At 43.9% G+C, this 17,032-nt stretch overlaps 1 protein-coding gene across 2 annotated transcripts in view; it reads right to left on the bottom strand.

Annotated features, from left to right (window-relative positions):
• PLEKHG6 (pleckstrin homology and RhoGEF domain containing G6) overlaps window positions 1-17,032 on the bottom strand; it is a 188,010-nt gene that overhangs the window by 61,055 nt on the left and 109,923 nt on the right. For both annotated transcript variants that reach the window (XM_085619788.1, XM_085619787.1), the window contains exons 4-8: window positions 9,376-9,540; window positions 3,188-3,283; window positions 1,935-1,985; window positions 1,185-1,334; window positions 222-332 (exon numbers count right to left, since the gene is read on the bottom strand). In XM_085619788.1, coding sequence (XP_085475914.1) covers window positions 222-332; window positions 1,185-1,334; window positions 1,935-1,985; window positions 3,188-3,283; window positions 9,376-9,540 — 573 coding nt within the window. The remainder of the gene's footprint in view (window positions 1-221; window positions 333-1,184; window positions 1,335-1,934; window positions 1,986-3,187; window positions 3,284-9,375; window positions 9,541-17,032) is intronic.

Here is a 17,032-nt window from a genome sequence, read left to right as displayed (position 1 = left end):
CTGAGGTCACATCTGTCTTTTCTTTCATTTAGGTTTGTCTTTGTGTCCCCATGACTGCACAATTAAGTGAACTAGATCATCCATTAAAGAAAATGATCAATGTCCCACATTTCTGAATTTTCACAAACCTGACCCTCTACTTATCTCCCTCTCGAGTACTCGTCTTCTAAACCATACCACTAAACCACCCAGAGAAGGTGTGGAGGTCCTCAGATACTCACTGACACAAAGACTCTGAAAAGCTCATTGTCTTTATAGTGGACCCGGGCAAATTCCATCTTCTTCTTCACCTCCAGGCAATAGTGGATGTAGGCCTTGAAGCGCTCTGGGAACTGATGCAATAGAGGAAAAAGGTATTAGGAAGGTGAGAGGAAAGTGAGGGGAGGCAAAAACCACCACTGAAGTAAAGAGCTTACAACAAGATGTGTGAGGGAAGGAAGACTACCGTTGTGGATATAAAGGGGTGGCAGGGCTTTGAGGTGGTGAAAGTAGGGAGTTGGGGGGGAAGGTCAGTTGTCCAAGAAAAGTGGAATAAACAAGAGGGAACTACAAAACGGGAGAAAGGCTTGAGGTATTGAGAGTCATGATTAAGGTAACAAGTGGGTGATTAGTCTGAGAAAGGTATAGGGTTTGAAGGAAGTGGGAACATATCGAGGATATAAGATGCACAAGTGAATAAAGAGTTTGGATAAAGTTACGAGAGACTGGAACCAAAATGGAGGGTTATAGGAGCTTTGATGTAGGTAAGATACACTGGGGTTCTGATGGACTGACAGGCAGCATGGTACTGCTGTGTGATACAGTGTTGTGCATTCTTCTGGTGGGAAGGCTGGGAAATGTTTCATTGGGATTTCATCACTTCCCTTTCAACACTGGCACCTCCCCCAGTCCCAGACTTCAATTATGTGTGCAATATATCATTGAAGCCTCAATACAACATGATACATGGAAACCCTATGTGGTTATCAGTCATCCAGTAACCCTTTCCCAAATGCACTGCATGAAACTCATGTGGTTAATCACTAGCTGCCCCCTCCCAGTCAACCCAAATCCAAACTCATTATGTAGAAGCTTAGTGGTTGCCCATGCCCTTTCGATCAGTGTCCTCTGGGCCAGATTCATGATCTGGTAGCAAAGTGGCAGCAGTCTCCCGTAGCCCCTGGAACCACACGTCCCAGACTCACCGTCTGAAAGCCCTCCTGGAAGCTCATTGGGTCAATGGGTTGCCGGGTTCTCCTTGCCTCTTCCAGCACTGGGGAGATGACCTCCTGCCAGAAAGATCTGTGAGCACGAATGATGTGGGGGATGTTGCTGAATAAATTCTCCGGGTGGATCTATGCCGGTCAACAAATGAGAAATTCCAACTTATTTAGCATTTTATTAATTTGTGGTAGCTCAATCAATGAAGTGCAAACAGGAAGATGCTGTGAACCTCTCCCCATAGCCTCCTGTTACTTACTTTACTACAACATCCTCTCAGTCTCGTCTACTTGCCGCCCTCTGTCACAGATCACTTTTTAATACCCCACACTTCCAGGTCAAATGCCCCTTTTCCCCACCTCAAAGTTCCCATTGAGAGTGATCTTGAGGGCAGAGGAACGTTGCCAGAAGTCTGCCTATGTTACAGCCTCTGAATGTCAGTGAACATCGCCTCTGTATTATGTCACTATCTGTATATTTCCTCTTTTGCTGCACTTGTTCGCCACAATCTTTGAGGCTTTTTCTTATTCATTCACAGATGTTGTCCCCTCCACTCCTGAGGGGATTACAGATCCATAAATGTATCACCCTTCCTGTCCCTCTACACGTGTAGCCTCATGGCTCCCTGTCCAGAGCTACAGCTGGGGTACAATGTTCTCCACTCATTCCACTACTGACCCCAACATACACCTACAACTGTAACATACCTCCCCTATCCCTAGGGAACCACATACCTCAGTTAGGAAATTGGCATCATGAAGGTTGAGCAGCGTGCAGATCACAAGCTATAGGAGACATGAAAACAAATTCATTCAGTCACTTTGTTTAACCCACAAAATGTATTATTCTATTTCAGCATCCGCTCAATAAGGACTGGGGGCTGGTGACGTCAGAGAAGGCCATGTTGGTTTCCAAATCCAGAATACCAATTTAGAAATATGAACAGCCGGTTTGCATGTTTTTGGCTGTTCCAGGATGGCACGGAACACCTCAGATATTTGAGCCATTCAGCATTGTTGTGGGAATTCTCAGTGGCCCACAGCTTTGGTGCCCCGCCCATTAGTACCTTCTTTGGTAGAAGGGTATCGCTTCAGGGCACAGGAAGGTATCACCAAGCCAAAACACCTATCCATGTCAATCAAGTTAGTAGCTAGGATTAGTGGCTTCACTGAGAACTAAGAGGTTGGTTTAAACAAGAAATGAAGGTTAGTTTCAGACAATCGCAGACTATTGACGTATGGAAGGTTGCTTGCCTGAAACAACAATGCAGACATTTACAAAAAGTACACAATTTGTTTTATCAGAGCTGCCTTTCTCGACCTTCAAAAATTATTTGCAAGTTGTAAGCACAAAAGATGCTTGTAGCCTGGGTGGTCCAAAAAAGAATTTTACAAAGTTGGGATAATATAACATGAAGTGCAACCATGTACACAAAAAGTACTTTAGGACAACAATATTTCTGTATACATGCCCCTTTTCGCGCTCTGCACCGCCCTGAAAGCTACCATAATTGACTTTCATCTTCTCTGTACTTTAGCTGAGGCTCCAGTAAAATGTATTCCAACTGACAAGTCTCTTTTTGTTTCAGATGTGGGCCAACAATCTCCTACTAAATGTTCTTTACAAAATATACACACACACACCTTAGAATTAGAAACAGTATGTGCTGTGTACCTGTGTTTTACTACACTGTCAATAAACAGAGTTTAAAAAAAAAGAATTAGAAACAATCAAAGTGGGATAATTGGCAGAATGTCCAACTTTAAAAGTTTTTAGGCATATTTGATTGCATTTTTGGACAATTTAGGATGTAAATCAGCATAAGGGAGAGTGATAAGGAGGGAAGTTTAACGAGAGTCTGGAAGACACAGGCCTGTATGCTCAGTCAATTTAAGAGGGAAGTGTTCTATAATGTATGTTTAGGAGGTAGGAGCCGATTCTGGCACGTGGTGAATTTACGTGGAGACGACATCACGCAAAGTCTTACGTCAGTGATGATCCGCAGCTTCTTCATGTAGGAGAGTTCGGTGCAGAGCAGCTCCCACACTGCCTCCTGCTGGTGCGAATATTTCCGGCTCATGTTCTACAAGCATACAGAAAGAAGGAATCAGAAACAAACCTCTGTCAGAGGAATAAACTGCAATCTGCTCCCGAAAACATGTCGCAGGAACTAACGAGTGCGACCCAGTTGGTCGATTTTGGCTCCAGTTTATTTGCAGTTTATAATCTATTGGAATATCTATATAGTTACATCTTTATGCACAATGTGCCGTGGTCTAGGTGATTGTATACCCGCGAATGCATCTGTATTTATGCTGTGCCTGTGAAAATATCTTTGGTGCAATAACATGTTATTTAAAGGAAGTGCAATTAAAAACGCACATTCGTTAACACGTTTATTACACTCTTTGCATTAGCATCTATACTATGTATTACACAGTAGTAAAAATAAATATTTGGCTAATAAAACGTACTATTTGGAGTAGGAGTAATAAACAGGAAGTTGGCTTTTCGTAATTATGCAAAAGTAGGTGAAATCTGTCATCTTTTGGTGCGAGGACCCATTTAACTAAAAGCACAATGAACAGCGGCCACTCGCATACAATTCTTTTCGCGCCTTCTCTTTTTTTGGGCAAATGGCGCCATTCATGGTAAATTTTTACACTGAGTGGTGTGTAATTATCTAAAGTGTTGTAATGGAGTAATTTCAGGAATTCCGCGTAACAAGCATAGCATGAAATTCTCAAAATTACACAAATTACGCTGGCGTAATTTAAATTTCACACTGGCCTAATTCAGACATTTATGACCAAGTTGCAAAGGGCAAGCCCCATGTTTTGGCAGAGCACAGCTGCATCTTCTGGGTCTTCTAAACCCAAGATCCTAGCGCGGACCATCACTGCTTCACTCTGTGGGACCATGTGGCAGGACGGTGCAGCCCGTCTGCTTAAATCCCCGTGACTATAACCAATGGACATTGGAAGAAAAGCATCCCACATACTAACATGCTATTTATTACCATAGATGAGGGAGGGAAGAGGCAGCATGACCCGCTCAAGACTCCCCACACTCAACAATTGTATGCCACTAATAACAAATACACACAGCAAATCTGCATATTTACTATGAGTTTGTTTAGATCTATCTGTAAGTACATATATGCACATACATGAGAATCGGTATATTATCTGTTTAGAACTATATGTTCCTTTGTATAGATGAAGGTGTATTAATCTGATAAAATAAAATGTGTGTGAAGATTTGTGTGCACATCTATATGTACATGAACATGTGTGTTGGAATAGTCCTACTTCTAAGAGGGTGTGTGTGTGAGTGCATCGTATGTTTGTGTGGTGGACTTGTGTGCATACTGATGCATCTGTGTGTTGCAGAAGTAGGAGTATTTGTACGAACTTGTGTGGGTGTATAGGAGTATATCTAGTGCTTAATTTGAGCCGGTGGTTGCAGGTGGGGCCCACCAGCACTTATGTTTTTTGGGACTGGCACATTTCTGCTTATCAGAGTTTGATCCAGAACAAGAGATAACAAGCATTGGCATAGCCAATAGGTCTCTCATTTGGGAACTTCAACAAATACTTTTTCAGCACTCCAGGACACCTGTAGTTTTACAGTGTGTAGGGAAATTAAGTGCTTTGTTCAAAATCACACCCTATTAGGCAACATTTGAGAATGGAACTTGGTTTCCGAGCTCGTACACTTAGAAATGTTGCCCCTGAAAGCGCATTCACTTCCCATTAACACAAGATGTGTGCTGCCTGTTAGGCAGGGTAAAAAAAAGAAGTATGTTGTCTGATGCTGCTGCCTAGTAAAAGCCCCGGCAGTTGTAAGGTTACAAATTAAGCATTGGGAGTGAGACTGGAACCAGATGTTTTATCCTTTAAAGCATATTCCTTTAATGTTTACTCGAGTTGTGCGCCGCCTGTTAGGCAGGCTAAACAAGCGCGGTCGCGAAAGTGAAAGCGACCATGCTGGGTTAATGAGCAACATGATCCAGGAATGCAGCTGGCACCCGGCGCGCTGTTGCTCGCCCCAGAGACCCAAAGGCCATGAGAGTGAACGTTTAGAGAAAAGGCGGGACATGCACCTGCCTTTGGCCATTTGCGTACTTTCATTTTTGAAAGCCACATGCAAAGGCCAATAGAATGTGACAACCACACGCACGAGATTTAAGAAAGTTTGGAATGTTTCCAAGAGGCCCCGTCCTAGAGCAGCGCATGCGTGCTGTGCTAGGCTCGACCTAAAAACACACAATGGAGAAAGGAGGAGGAAGATAAAGATGGAACAACTGACAGGAAAAAAGCAGGGATGAAAAGGAAACTGCAGGGGTGAGATAAAGGGACATGGAGTGTCTGGAGGTGGACTTAAAAGGCATGAGGTTGAATCATGACTATGCACCCTTGGTTCTACTTACACCAACATTCAATAATCCTGGGCGTGGGCTTCTGAGTAAAACTTCGGGCCAGACACTTTCATTTACAAATAAAGCGCTGAGTATATCCTTATTAGTAGGTGATATGTATATGTATGTGTATCTTTGTGTGTGGATGTCCGTATGTCCAGCTTTGTGCATATGAATTTGTGTGCGTTTATAATTGGTCTTTGCCCCCTACCCAGCTCCCAGTATTTTCTGATGCCTGAAAGGTTCCTGCCACCTAAACCTTTTGACGTTCAAAATAAATGTACTCCTATGTTGAGGCCCCAGCGTGTGAGGTGTCTAAGAATTCATTATATTAAGGGTAGTGTTGAGAAGACCTTGCATGGTCTCTCTAAGGAAACATCTTGCGTGTACCTGGTCTTAGCTTTTAACCGGCTTAATCTCTGGGTGATATTCCAGACTACAATCTATCTGGAATACTGGGAGAGTCATCTTCATTTCCCAAAAAGTTGGTTTGTTTGCCGCCCCTTTGATAGTTCATGAGATATGTTTAGAAGAAGACTATCCTTGTACCCTGTGTCCAATCAATTTCTTTTTACTATTGAGGATCCATCTTGTATATTTTTTGAATAAGACTAAAATCATGTTTGGGAGGAACCGATGACTTCACTGCCATTTGGCAAAGTCATACCTGAGGGGATGATGGACGGAGCATTTGAGCAAATCAAACACTAACCCCCAGTCAACTGATCTGGGTTTAATCCATCATCATTCTTTAGCTCACTCCACCACCCCAGTTCAGACATGGCCATATGCAAATCAGTCTGACCCTGTGCCTCATGGGAACAGTCCAGCCCGAACTGCCAAGCCGTGTCTACCCTGGACCGGAAACAATCATCCTGAGACCGGTTTCGGGTTTATAACCCTCATCAGCCAGGCTATCTTGAATCCAGTGGCAAAGTGAGCAAGGGACCCACGTCTGGGCATACCCTGCCAACTTAGGGCGGGCAAAGCTATACCAAAGGGGATGATGGACGGAGCATTTGAGCAAATCAAACACTCACCCCCAGTCAACTGATCTGGGTTTAATCCAGCATCATTCTTTAGCTCACTCCACCAAACCAGTTCAGACATGGCCATATGCAAATCAGTCTGACCCTGTGCCTCATGGGAACAGTCCAGCCCGAAATGCCAAGCTGTGTCTTCCCTGGACCGGAAACAAGCATCCTGGGACCGGTTTCGGGTTCATAACCCTCATCAGCCAGGCTATCTCAGATGGGACGGGTATGCTCAGACATGAGTCCTGTGCTCTCCATGCCACTGGAATCAAGCTATCCTGGCTGAAGAGGGGTGAAACCCCGAAACCAGTCCTAGGATGCATGTTTCCAGTCCAGGGAGGACCTGACCTGGCAGTTCGGGCTGGACTGCTCCCATAGGGCACAGGGTCAAGACTGATTTGCATATGGCTGGGTCCAAACTGGAATGGCAAAGTGAGCAAAAAAAAAATCGATGGATTTAGGGCCCGATCTCTGTACTGGGGTGAATGTACGACATTGTTCTGCATTTTGTCCATCTATAGTTCTTTTGCATTTGGCAAAGTCCAGCATCGCAAAAGAACTTGTTTTCTGGCGAAACAGAGCGGAGAGTGAAGAACAGGACTGAAGCCTTCTTCCCATTTGACATGAAGGCGAGTTTCTTATTTAGGTACGACAGGGATTAAATACGCCTTTATGTAGACCACAACCCATCAACCATTCCCCACTATGAAATCTCAACAACCTGCATGCTCATCAGTGAGTAAAACTAACTGTCTTTGCATTTGGGTGCGTGGCGTGTGTTTATGTGTATATCCAGGAAGAGAGATATGCATGTAAACCTTTGTATGTTTGCTTAAAAAAACAGGTAGCCTGGTAACTATCTAAACCTCTGAAATCATGCTTGCCATGTATGCATTTTAATTGTACTGGACATGCAATGGTCCGATCAATTATGCCTATCTTAAACGTGATTAGTTTACAAAATTCAAAAGCTATTGTGATGAATGTTTTATGTGCGACCTGCAAGTCACATGTTTGAGTGCTCAAGGAAACGGTGCAGAATTTCATACTTTCTATTTCAATAAAATAAGGACCTTGTCTATTGGGCAATAGTAGACCGCTGGAACAACCAATAGGTATATTAAGAACGTGTAGTATTTCAAGGGGTATATTAAGAAAGCAATGGTGTCCAATTGCGATACTTTCTTTATTAGTACTAAAGTCATAGTGCTGTGCGAACAGCTGTGGTAAATTGACCTTTGGTTTAACTCAGTGGCCGCGCCCTCTGTGTGTCTACCTGAAGGGATCCATGTATTAGTTCTGCTCCACTAGAAGAGGACAAGGCTGTGTTGGACTGTGCATACATCCAATGGTGCACACACATATGCACCTTTACCCCTGGAAGAGAATTCTTCGGTCTCCTCTGCAAAACCGTTTCAGCCTTGTATAACTGTTGTCCATTAGTTAATCCTGTGTACATATGTGGTGGAGTGTGGAATGTGATGTGTGTTGTATGTTGCATGTTTGCGACTTCCTGTGCAGCATGATTGGTGTCCTTCAGGAGAACCAAGGTTTGTTTTCTGGTTGCCATGCATACGTAATAACCTATATGTGGCTTCCCACTACAAACTCATGGCTCATCAAGGATAGATTTGGCAGCACACATTGACATTTGGTCATAACATACCAGCTATATCTATAACAAGGAGATACCCAGAACAGGTTTCATGGGTTTATTAGCCTAGGCTCCAGCTGTGCCAGTGGATAACCTACCCCTGCTTAGAGTACCTGGCCCATCTCCCCTTAAATAAACATTGTGTGGCTATGAGGACCTCTCACCTTTATCTGCCCTAAGACTGCTCTGGAAATCACTACTATCGCTCTAAGGTAATCTACACGGTCGTTGCTGTGGCCAGTTTGGCGAGCTTTCATTCCTGCTTTGTGAAGAAAGTCTGGCAATATGGCTCCTATTATTGCTACCCAGAGTTTCTGTTTATGAAGATGAAATGCCCTTTGATTGGCCCTCAATTCCCACCAGTGTTTCTTTTAATTGGATAAGAACTGGCCCTCTATGACCAGTCTTTAGTATTTGCTTGGTTCACAGAAGAAGCTCGACCCATGTAGTGTTTCGTTCTCTCCCACCCTACAAAGTCAAGGAATAAGTCAAGGCCATTGTTCGACTGCTTCTGCAACTCCTCCTTGGAAGTTTTTTCTGCCTTGTATAATGATGAGAAGGAGAGAAAATGCCTGACCCTGAAGGATAAACAACAGAGACCAGCAGTCTGGATCAACATGGAGGATGGCTCGAGTAACGGAACCCACTCTGGAGACCAAAGTCTGCATCCAGCTGCCTTGGACAGACCTGGACCACAAGTACTTCGTCCATGTCTACTTGGACCATCAAAGGACTAAACATTCTGGCAAGCCCGATTTGACCCTGGATCACTATGTTGTCTCTCTTTGTTTCTTTATGACTTTGGGTGCAAAGACACAGGACAAACATGGCATAACATACCGGACACACTGTAGCTCGATCCTTTAATGAGAGAAAGAGACAGACCAGAAAAACAAGAACGAGATAGACATCTTCATGGTGTAGGGGAGCTGCATGCACGTCTGAGTCTACCCAGACAATTGCGAACATTGAATTCTGTTAACATGGACAATTGTGTGCGCCAATATGTGCATCAGTGGAGTGGATAAGTGTGCATACATATGGATCACTTTGTGCATTACCCTCACCTCGTGGCCCCTGACGATGTCCCTCCAAGAGTTTTCCAGACGAATGCTGGTCTCATTTCCTTCTCTGATTTCCCAGTGCAGGCGAATATCGCGAGATAAACGGGGGAGACCGTACATGCTGTAAGTAGACAATTTGGTCCGGAGCAGAGCAGCTTCAGTGGACGTCTGTGAAAGATACAAAATAGTCATTGGCCTCTTCAACATAAAGAAGCAAACTGGATAAAGAGCTTCAACACCAACGTGACTGGACTAAACAGCGATGTAGAGTTCCACTCTTTGAAGTACACTCCTGCACCTCTATTGGAAATAACAAACTTTCTCAACACTCAGTAATTTCATCTAACACCCACTGTTGTCGGTCATGTTATTCTGAATGGTTACAATCTGAACTTATTTTGATTCATAACAGCGCTGAGTATAGTATAGTCCCTTTTATTGAGAATATCGAGTACCAGCTACGAAATTGACTAGTGCACAGAGTTTAAAGTTCAGGATTACATATGTAAGGGAGTATTATCATCACTTTGTAGTAATAATTTCTGTATCGACAATGGCTTCTATTCTATATTGCCAAATGTCACCAAGTAGATTGCTTTAAACGTACTTATTTTTACTACATTGCTTGGCAATAAACATGGCAAGGCGAGATGTAGGTCCTGTCCTCAGCCAGTCCCAAAAGTATTAAGTCGCGATGTGTCTTGTTCTTTTGCAGATTATTTCCTGGTAGCTACTTCGTTGCCAGTGTTCTATGTTTAAATTTCACCTCTGATGAGCATGCCGAAACACTGCACGCATGCACACAAACATGTCCTTCTTTTAACTTTCCTCGAATGCCCAAACTACAGTAAGGACACCTAAAAATCCCCTCTGCCCAGGTGTTGGAAGACTGGATTTACCAAAAAATATCATATCCTTGAATAGCTATGCTTTTTTGATGGCTCCCCTTGGCTTTTCAGGGAAACCATGGAATCAGAACTATGTCTGAAAATATTGGAAATATGGGGAGCTGTAAAGGGTTATAACAAAAGCACTGCTGATAGAGTTATACAAGAATGACAGGCATGCAAGTGATATGACCAGCTACTTGACATTCCTGGACTAAGTTTTCACAAATCATCATGTCAAATTTTGGACGTTCTCAGTTTTGTTTTGCCGACTCTGCCTACATAGTAAGTAATTTTACTTATCAAACAGCAAGTTGAGCGTGCAGTTTATTCCCTTCATTCCTTTGCATACAAAAGTTCAAAATGATCTTTAGAAGGCTTACCAGTCCTTCTATATGTAACACTGGCAACCCGCAATGGCCTTATTACATTTCGGCTGGGTGTAATGCATCAATATTCTTACACCTGTCATTATCAATATAATGGCGAGCTGTAATTATGGGTTGGTAGAATACCACAGAATTCTCACGTGGGACCCTAAACAACCCCTAAGAAATAAGAAACTACTGCAGGAATATGCGTTACCACACCCAATTCTAGTAGCCAGGATTTTATTACAGTGCGTTCTTTGTGGGTTTGCAGTGCTAGCTGTTGTGATCCGATATTCTCTTTTCTTGACAATGCCATATTCTGCGTGTCTTAGCCTTGTTGAAATATACTTATTTAAGGAATCCCCAGGTGTGGTTAACGCCCATTGAAGAGTACGGCGTAACAGCGGAGGTCCGGACCCGGGCAGACACATAATGCAGTTTTGGCTGACACCTAATGAAACACCCTGCCTAAAAAATGAACTCCTGCAGGTCTGAAGTGTTCCTCATGTGGCTGTTGGAGTCCTGGAATAGGTTCATGATCTATGGCTCACAACACAGTGAGCTAGCGCATCTATCGCCCGATGCGTGTGAAGCGAGCTTTAAAATGGCACCCGTCTCTCCTCAGAGGCCTGTGTTACTGCCTCATACATCGCGCTGCGAGAGTAGATGTATTACCCTGAAGTCCAGCAGATCAGCACAATATCCCTAGTATCTTGTGGCGTCCTTACCCTACCATGGGAAGTCCGCTAAAAAGAAGCTCTAGGAGAAGATCTTGCTACCTTAGGAGCACCTATATAAAATAGCGGCCACGAGTATTTCACACGATTTATAATTACGTCGCGACACCCACTTTCTGAAGTTCTCTCATGTGAAGCTATCTGACTATTTTTGAACAGTGTTTGACTATTCTGCTTTATTTTTATATTATGGCAAAGTACTGCTGACTGCATGAGGAGGCAAATAGTGGCCAGCAGTGATAATGAGTGACGAGCAGCGTCAAATAGTTGTAACAAGTTGTTATGTTTAATTTATAAAGCGCACGGCTACTCGAAGTGTCCCGGCGCTTGCTCCAGAAAGTAGACTGCACACAGATCAGAAGCTAAAAAAGCAACGTTTTAAGTTTTTTCTTAAAAAGCAGAGGGTCCTGAATGCCCCGGAGTGCCAACGGTAGCATGTTCCAGGCCAGGCCGGCTTTACAAACAAAAGAACTCCCGCCGAGCCTTTGTCGATTGAACCTGGGAGTCAGTATCAATAGCTGGTCGGACGAACAAAGTGGTCTACTAGGTTTATAAAAGGCAAATCTCTTCTGAAGATAGATGGGGCCTAGACCATAAAAGGCCCGATGTGCAATGGACAGCATTTTGAATTTTAGCCGAGATTCAACTGGGAGCCAGTGCAAGTTACGCAGATGGATACGAACACTATGTCTAGATGATAGTCCCAGTAGCAATCTGGCTGCTGAATTTTGGACTACTTGCAATTTCCTTGCAAGATTGCCAACGCTCTTTTGGTTGGCAGTCCAGGCTTAGTCCAATCGGGACAGGATCAGAGCCCGGACCACAGTTTCCTTGGCACTATTAAGCAGAAGAGGGAGAAACTTCCTCAGGATTTTCAAAGTGCCAAAGCAGGTCCCTGCCAGTTTCTTCACTTGTGTCGAGAAGTTCAAGTTTTGGACAAACCAGACACCAAGGTTTTTAACAGTGCCCTTACCCACGGTGGGTCGGGGGAAATCAGGAGGCCACAGCCTTTCTCTGAAGTCCACTGGGAACGAGCCATACAAGAGCACTTCAGATTTTCCTTCATTGCACTTCAACTGTGCACTCGCCATCCAGTGAAACACAGAGGACAAACAGTGGTGCGCCGCCACAACAACAGACTCATCGCCCTTCCTCCAAGAAAACCAAAGCTTCGTGTCAACCGCGTAGGCCATCACTTTAGCCCCCAGTGACTCCGCGAGATAAACCAGCGGAGTCACATAGATGTTAAAAAGGAGAGGGCTGAGTGATGACCCCTGCGGTACACCAGTTGTCAGCTGCATAGGCATAGAGGCACAAGGAGGGAGCCAAACCTGCTGCGACCTATTTTCCAAGAAGGACCTGATCCAACACAGCGCCGATCCAGAAATACCAATTTCCACTAGGCGATCAAGGAGCAAAGAATGAGGCACAGTGTCGAATGCCGCTGAGAGATCAAGCATAACCAGAGCTGCTCTCCCGCCGGCATCCAGACACTCCCGGATCGCCTCTGTCACCTCAAACAGTGCAGATACCGTGCTATAGGATGCACGGAAACCAGATTGTGCTGGATGAAGCAAGCCAGACATCTCTACATAGTTGGTGAGCTGAGACGTGACAACCTTCTCGCATACTTTGGCCAGACTTGGCAAGAGCGAGATGGGACGGTAGTTCTCAGGAAGCAGAGGGTCAAGAGATGGCTTCTTGAGGCGGGGGAGAATCAACGCCTGCTTCCATGATAGTGGAACTAACGCCTCGCGGAGCGACTTGTTGACCATTAGATTTACTTCAAAATTAATAGTGTCTGCCAATTCGGACAGAAGCCTAGCTGCACATGGGTCGCTAGGTGATCCAGATTTAAGTGCCTAAGAATTCTAGGGGTGCTAGGCGGATCAACAGGTCTAAATGCAGAAAAGATGGAAACAGTTTCTATCACTTGCTTCCCCAGCGAGGTGGCAATAGACTTCCTGGATGTGGTCGAAAAAGTATCCTGTATGCTGACTATTTTGTCCCTATACAATTTCGCCAAGGTGTTGCACCAGGTATCCGAGGTAGGTACCACCAAAACCTGGGCGCTGGGAGCCACGAAACTCTGCACAATAGTAAATATTTATTTAGAATTATTATTAGCCCGATCAATGCGAGCAGAGAAATGCCGGCCTTTGGCCATTCCAATAGCCGCATAATAGAGTTTCTTTTTGGTTCTAAGAGTAAGTTTGGCAATGGAGCAGTAGCCGCTGGAACGCCATGCTCTCTCCAATATCTTGCAGGCATGTTTCAAAGTCTTCAGCTCAGGAATAAACCAAGGCTTGGAGGGGGACTCTCTCCTCAGCTTAAGCTGACCTGGAGCAGAAAGAGCACCAACCGAATCGGTGATCCAATCTGCAAACCTGGACACATTATCCTCTAGGTCCTCTAAAAGGGAAGGACGCGAGGCTGCCAAGCAGTTGATAAGCTGCCCAGTATCCAGTTTCCTAGAGGTAGGAGGCCAAAGGGAACTAGCTAGTCATGGTGGGCGCTTAATATCCCATGAGAAAAATATGGGAAAATGGTCCGACCAAGCGACAGGGAGTGGCCTCACAACCGAAATAGGGAAATTGGCACAGATAGTGTCCAGAGTATGCCCACCTTGATGGGTCAGATATCTGACTCATTGTGAGAGCTGGGCTAAATGGAGAGAGTCCATAAAAGCCGCTGAGTCGGCCGCCTCTATAAGATCAAGATGGATATTAATATCCCCAAGGAGAAAATGGTTCGAGAAGCACAGAGCGTCTCCACAATAGTCCAAAAACACACTAGCTGGTCCTGGTGGTCGATATTTCAAAGACACCCCCAGAGTGAAATGGGCAGAGAGTTGTAAGCTGAAATCCAGGACCTCACATTTACCCCAGATGGTGGATGTTTCACTATGTAGGGACCAGCATTCTCAATATAAAATGGCCACGCCCCCACCAATGCCGACTGGGCGGTCCACCCGATGGATTTTATAGCCAGCAGGAGTGGCCAAGGCCACAATAGGGTAAGAAAACGCATCAAGCCAGGTCTCAGTGATAAACAGTAGATCTAAAAGGTTATCAGAGACCAAATCTGCAACATCTACACAATGCTTCCTCAAAGATCTAGCATTGATGAGGCAGGCGCTAATGCTCCCCTGTGTATGCGAGTCAGCAGACCTGCTATATGAAGAAAGCTTTGGTGTAAAAGAGAACCCACAGTCCACACAAGCAGTAACACTAATAGAACCTACCGGGTTGTCGCTGTGTGACGGACACGATGGAGTTCTAAAGGATTTTAAAAACACGCTTGAATACTGGATGTTTTTTCTGTTAGCTGAATCAGATCTGGCAGAATAACTCGCCCTGAGCACTGACTTGGCGCTGACGGGCGCAGACGGGCTTGCCTTAGGCACGCCATCGGCGCGCCCTCTGCGCTCGCAAAGTGTAAAGAAGCTGTTGCGCTTTTAATTTGCTTACAGTCAGTGTCACCAATACGGACTATCGTTTTCTAGGGGTGTAGGTCACATCCCACTGGTAACTAAGTGGCAGCTAGTAGTTGTTACGAACTGTGTCAAGTAGTAGCAAATAATGAGGTCTTCAAATGTCTAGTTTCAATGTCAAATGGCTAAATTAAAAATATCAATGTATTGCTTGTGATTTCGTGAATAGCAGTCACAAGAGAGGGAATATTGCACAGAAGGTGCTGCATTTTGTTAAACTGCTTATCATAGCCGATATCTGGCTACCGTATCCCAGTGTGGCTAGCAAGTGAGATGCAATTGTCATAGGTAGTGGTGCCTCCAAGCGTCTGCAAATTTAACTTCAAGCTAGTTCAAAGTCTCTCATGCTTCAACATCTAATGCGAAACTGCTGTATGTGGCCCAATAGGTTGAATGCAAGCACCTTATCCGCCTCTGACTTACTTTCACTGTTGGTGGCTCTGCTACACAAAGAATCTTATATCTGTATTCAAATGTTATGAACACTGTTTTGGGGATTTTGTCTCTATCACGCCTGGCAACGTATGTTAACAGCGCAGGTTTAGTCTTTCTATGCAATCTGTGCCTTAGCAGAAGCTCTACTTTCCTGTTGGCTTGTCAACTTGCAACAGAGACTGTATATAGTCAGTGATATTGTTCAGGCAGCTACATAATAAATTCCTGACTATAACACCACATACCTCCACGTCAGATATCTCCAAGTGCTAAGGAACAAGTCGAATTTCTTTAAAAGCTCTCTCTAAGCTCAAGGCTGCATGATCATGACAGATAAGAGAGAAAGACCACATAATTGAAACATGAGGGTCCAAAGATTGAAGATAAGCAGATCTCCATTACAAAATCTTCTGAATTAATGTTGCAGTAAATAATCTCTCTAGTAAAAGAAATCTCAGCCTTGGAAGATAGAAACAGGAGAGGCAACCTCTGGATATTCGGTTTATAAGAAACAATAGAAGACCTAGGCAAATCTTGTGTCTCCTTTCTTGAAGCGTGGATTCCTCAGGTCCTTGAACTTACTTTTGACCATACTTTTGAGATTAAATGGGCCTATAGGGTTCCAACACACATCACCAATATCTCCTTAAACAAACCAAGGGCCCTCATCTTCAGACCTCTAAGGTACCAGCATACATAAATGGTACTCAACTGTACGAAGAAAATCAAAACTCCCAGCTGGATTATCACAAAATTGGTATCGCACAAGACTGTGCAAGGCATACAGTGGAGCTAAGAAAAACGTTCCTAGCTCTTCACCAAGATCACCACTCCCTCAACATATCTTTCCACTTTATTGGCCCAGCAAAATTGAGGATCATCTTTGAAGGTTCCCCACGTATCTTTGATGAACCAAAATATATGCTTCTACTTCTAGTTTTACATGCAAAATGTTGCTACAATCAATCCTGACTTTTTTTCAATTGCATTGTAACCTCTTTGTATCTGCTAATACATGCTGTATTTTGTTCTTTGGTAAAACAAAATTCAATAAAATTGTTTTAAAAACAAAAAGAAAAATACCAGTCTAACAGTAAAAACAAGCATTGGCAATGCCAATAGGCCTTGCTTTAAAGGAATGGTGTAATTGTAATGTAAAGCATTATAAGTAGATAGTATGGGAATGGATATTTGATTGTGTGGAAGCAAATACTTGTAGAAGAATATTAGTGTAGGTTTATAGGTCAGGTGACATTTGCAATGTTAAGCCAGACCTAAAAATCCACATAGGGTAATGACTGACGCTCTCCCATCTGTGCTGTTGACAGACAAAAACATCATAAATGACCTAGTTATCTGAGAACTTTAATAGCAGTCCAGTGTCATATGTGTGCCCTTGAAAGTTCAAGCTCAGGCAGCTGCATAATTAAACAAAATGAATACAGCTGTTTGTAGGCAAGCACTTTTTTTGTGGAAGTACACAACGTCTGCCCAATCAGAACATGTACTCCTGGCTCCCAACATGTGGGCAGAGCCAAACCCCATATCCTGGTGATTCTCACATAATTGTCTGGCAACAGCTGCACTGTCAAGCTAGAACATAACAAGAGCTGAGAAATTAATTATAAGTCTTTAAATCAAAAGTGACTATTATAGACATAGATACTATGGATATAGAATTGGGTACAAACTCAAGTGTTCACCAAATTAAGCCAGGGCTGTTTTTTGCCAGCCGAA

Source organism: Triturus cristatus, chromosome 7, assembly GCF_964204655.1.
Source record: "Triturus cristatus chromosome 7, aTriCri1.1, whole genome shotgun sequence".
Lineage (NCBI taxonomy): Eukaryota > Metazoa > Chordata > Amphibia > Caudata > Salamandridae > Triturus > Triturus cristatus.
The sequence above is the reverse complement of the archived record's forward strand: the minus strand, read 5'-3'. Positions and strand labels throughout refer to the sequence as shown.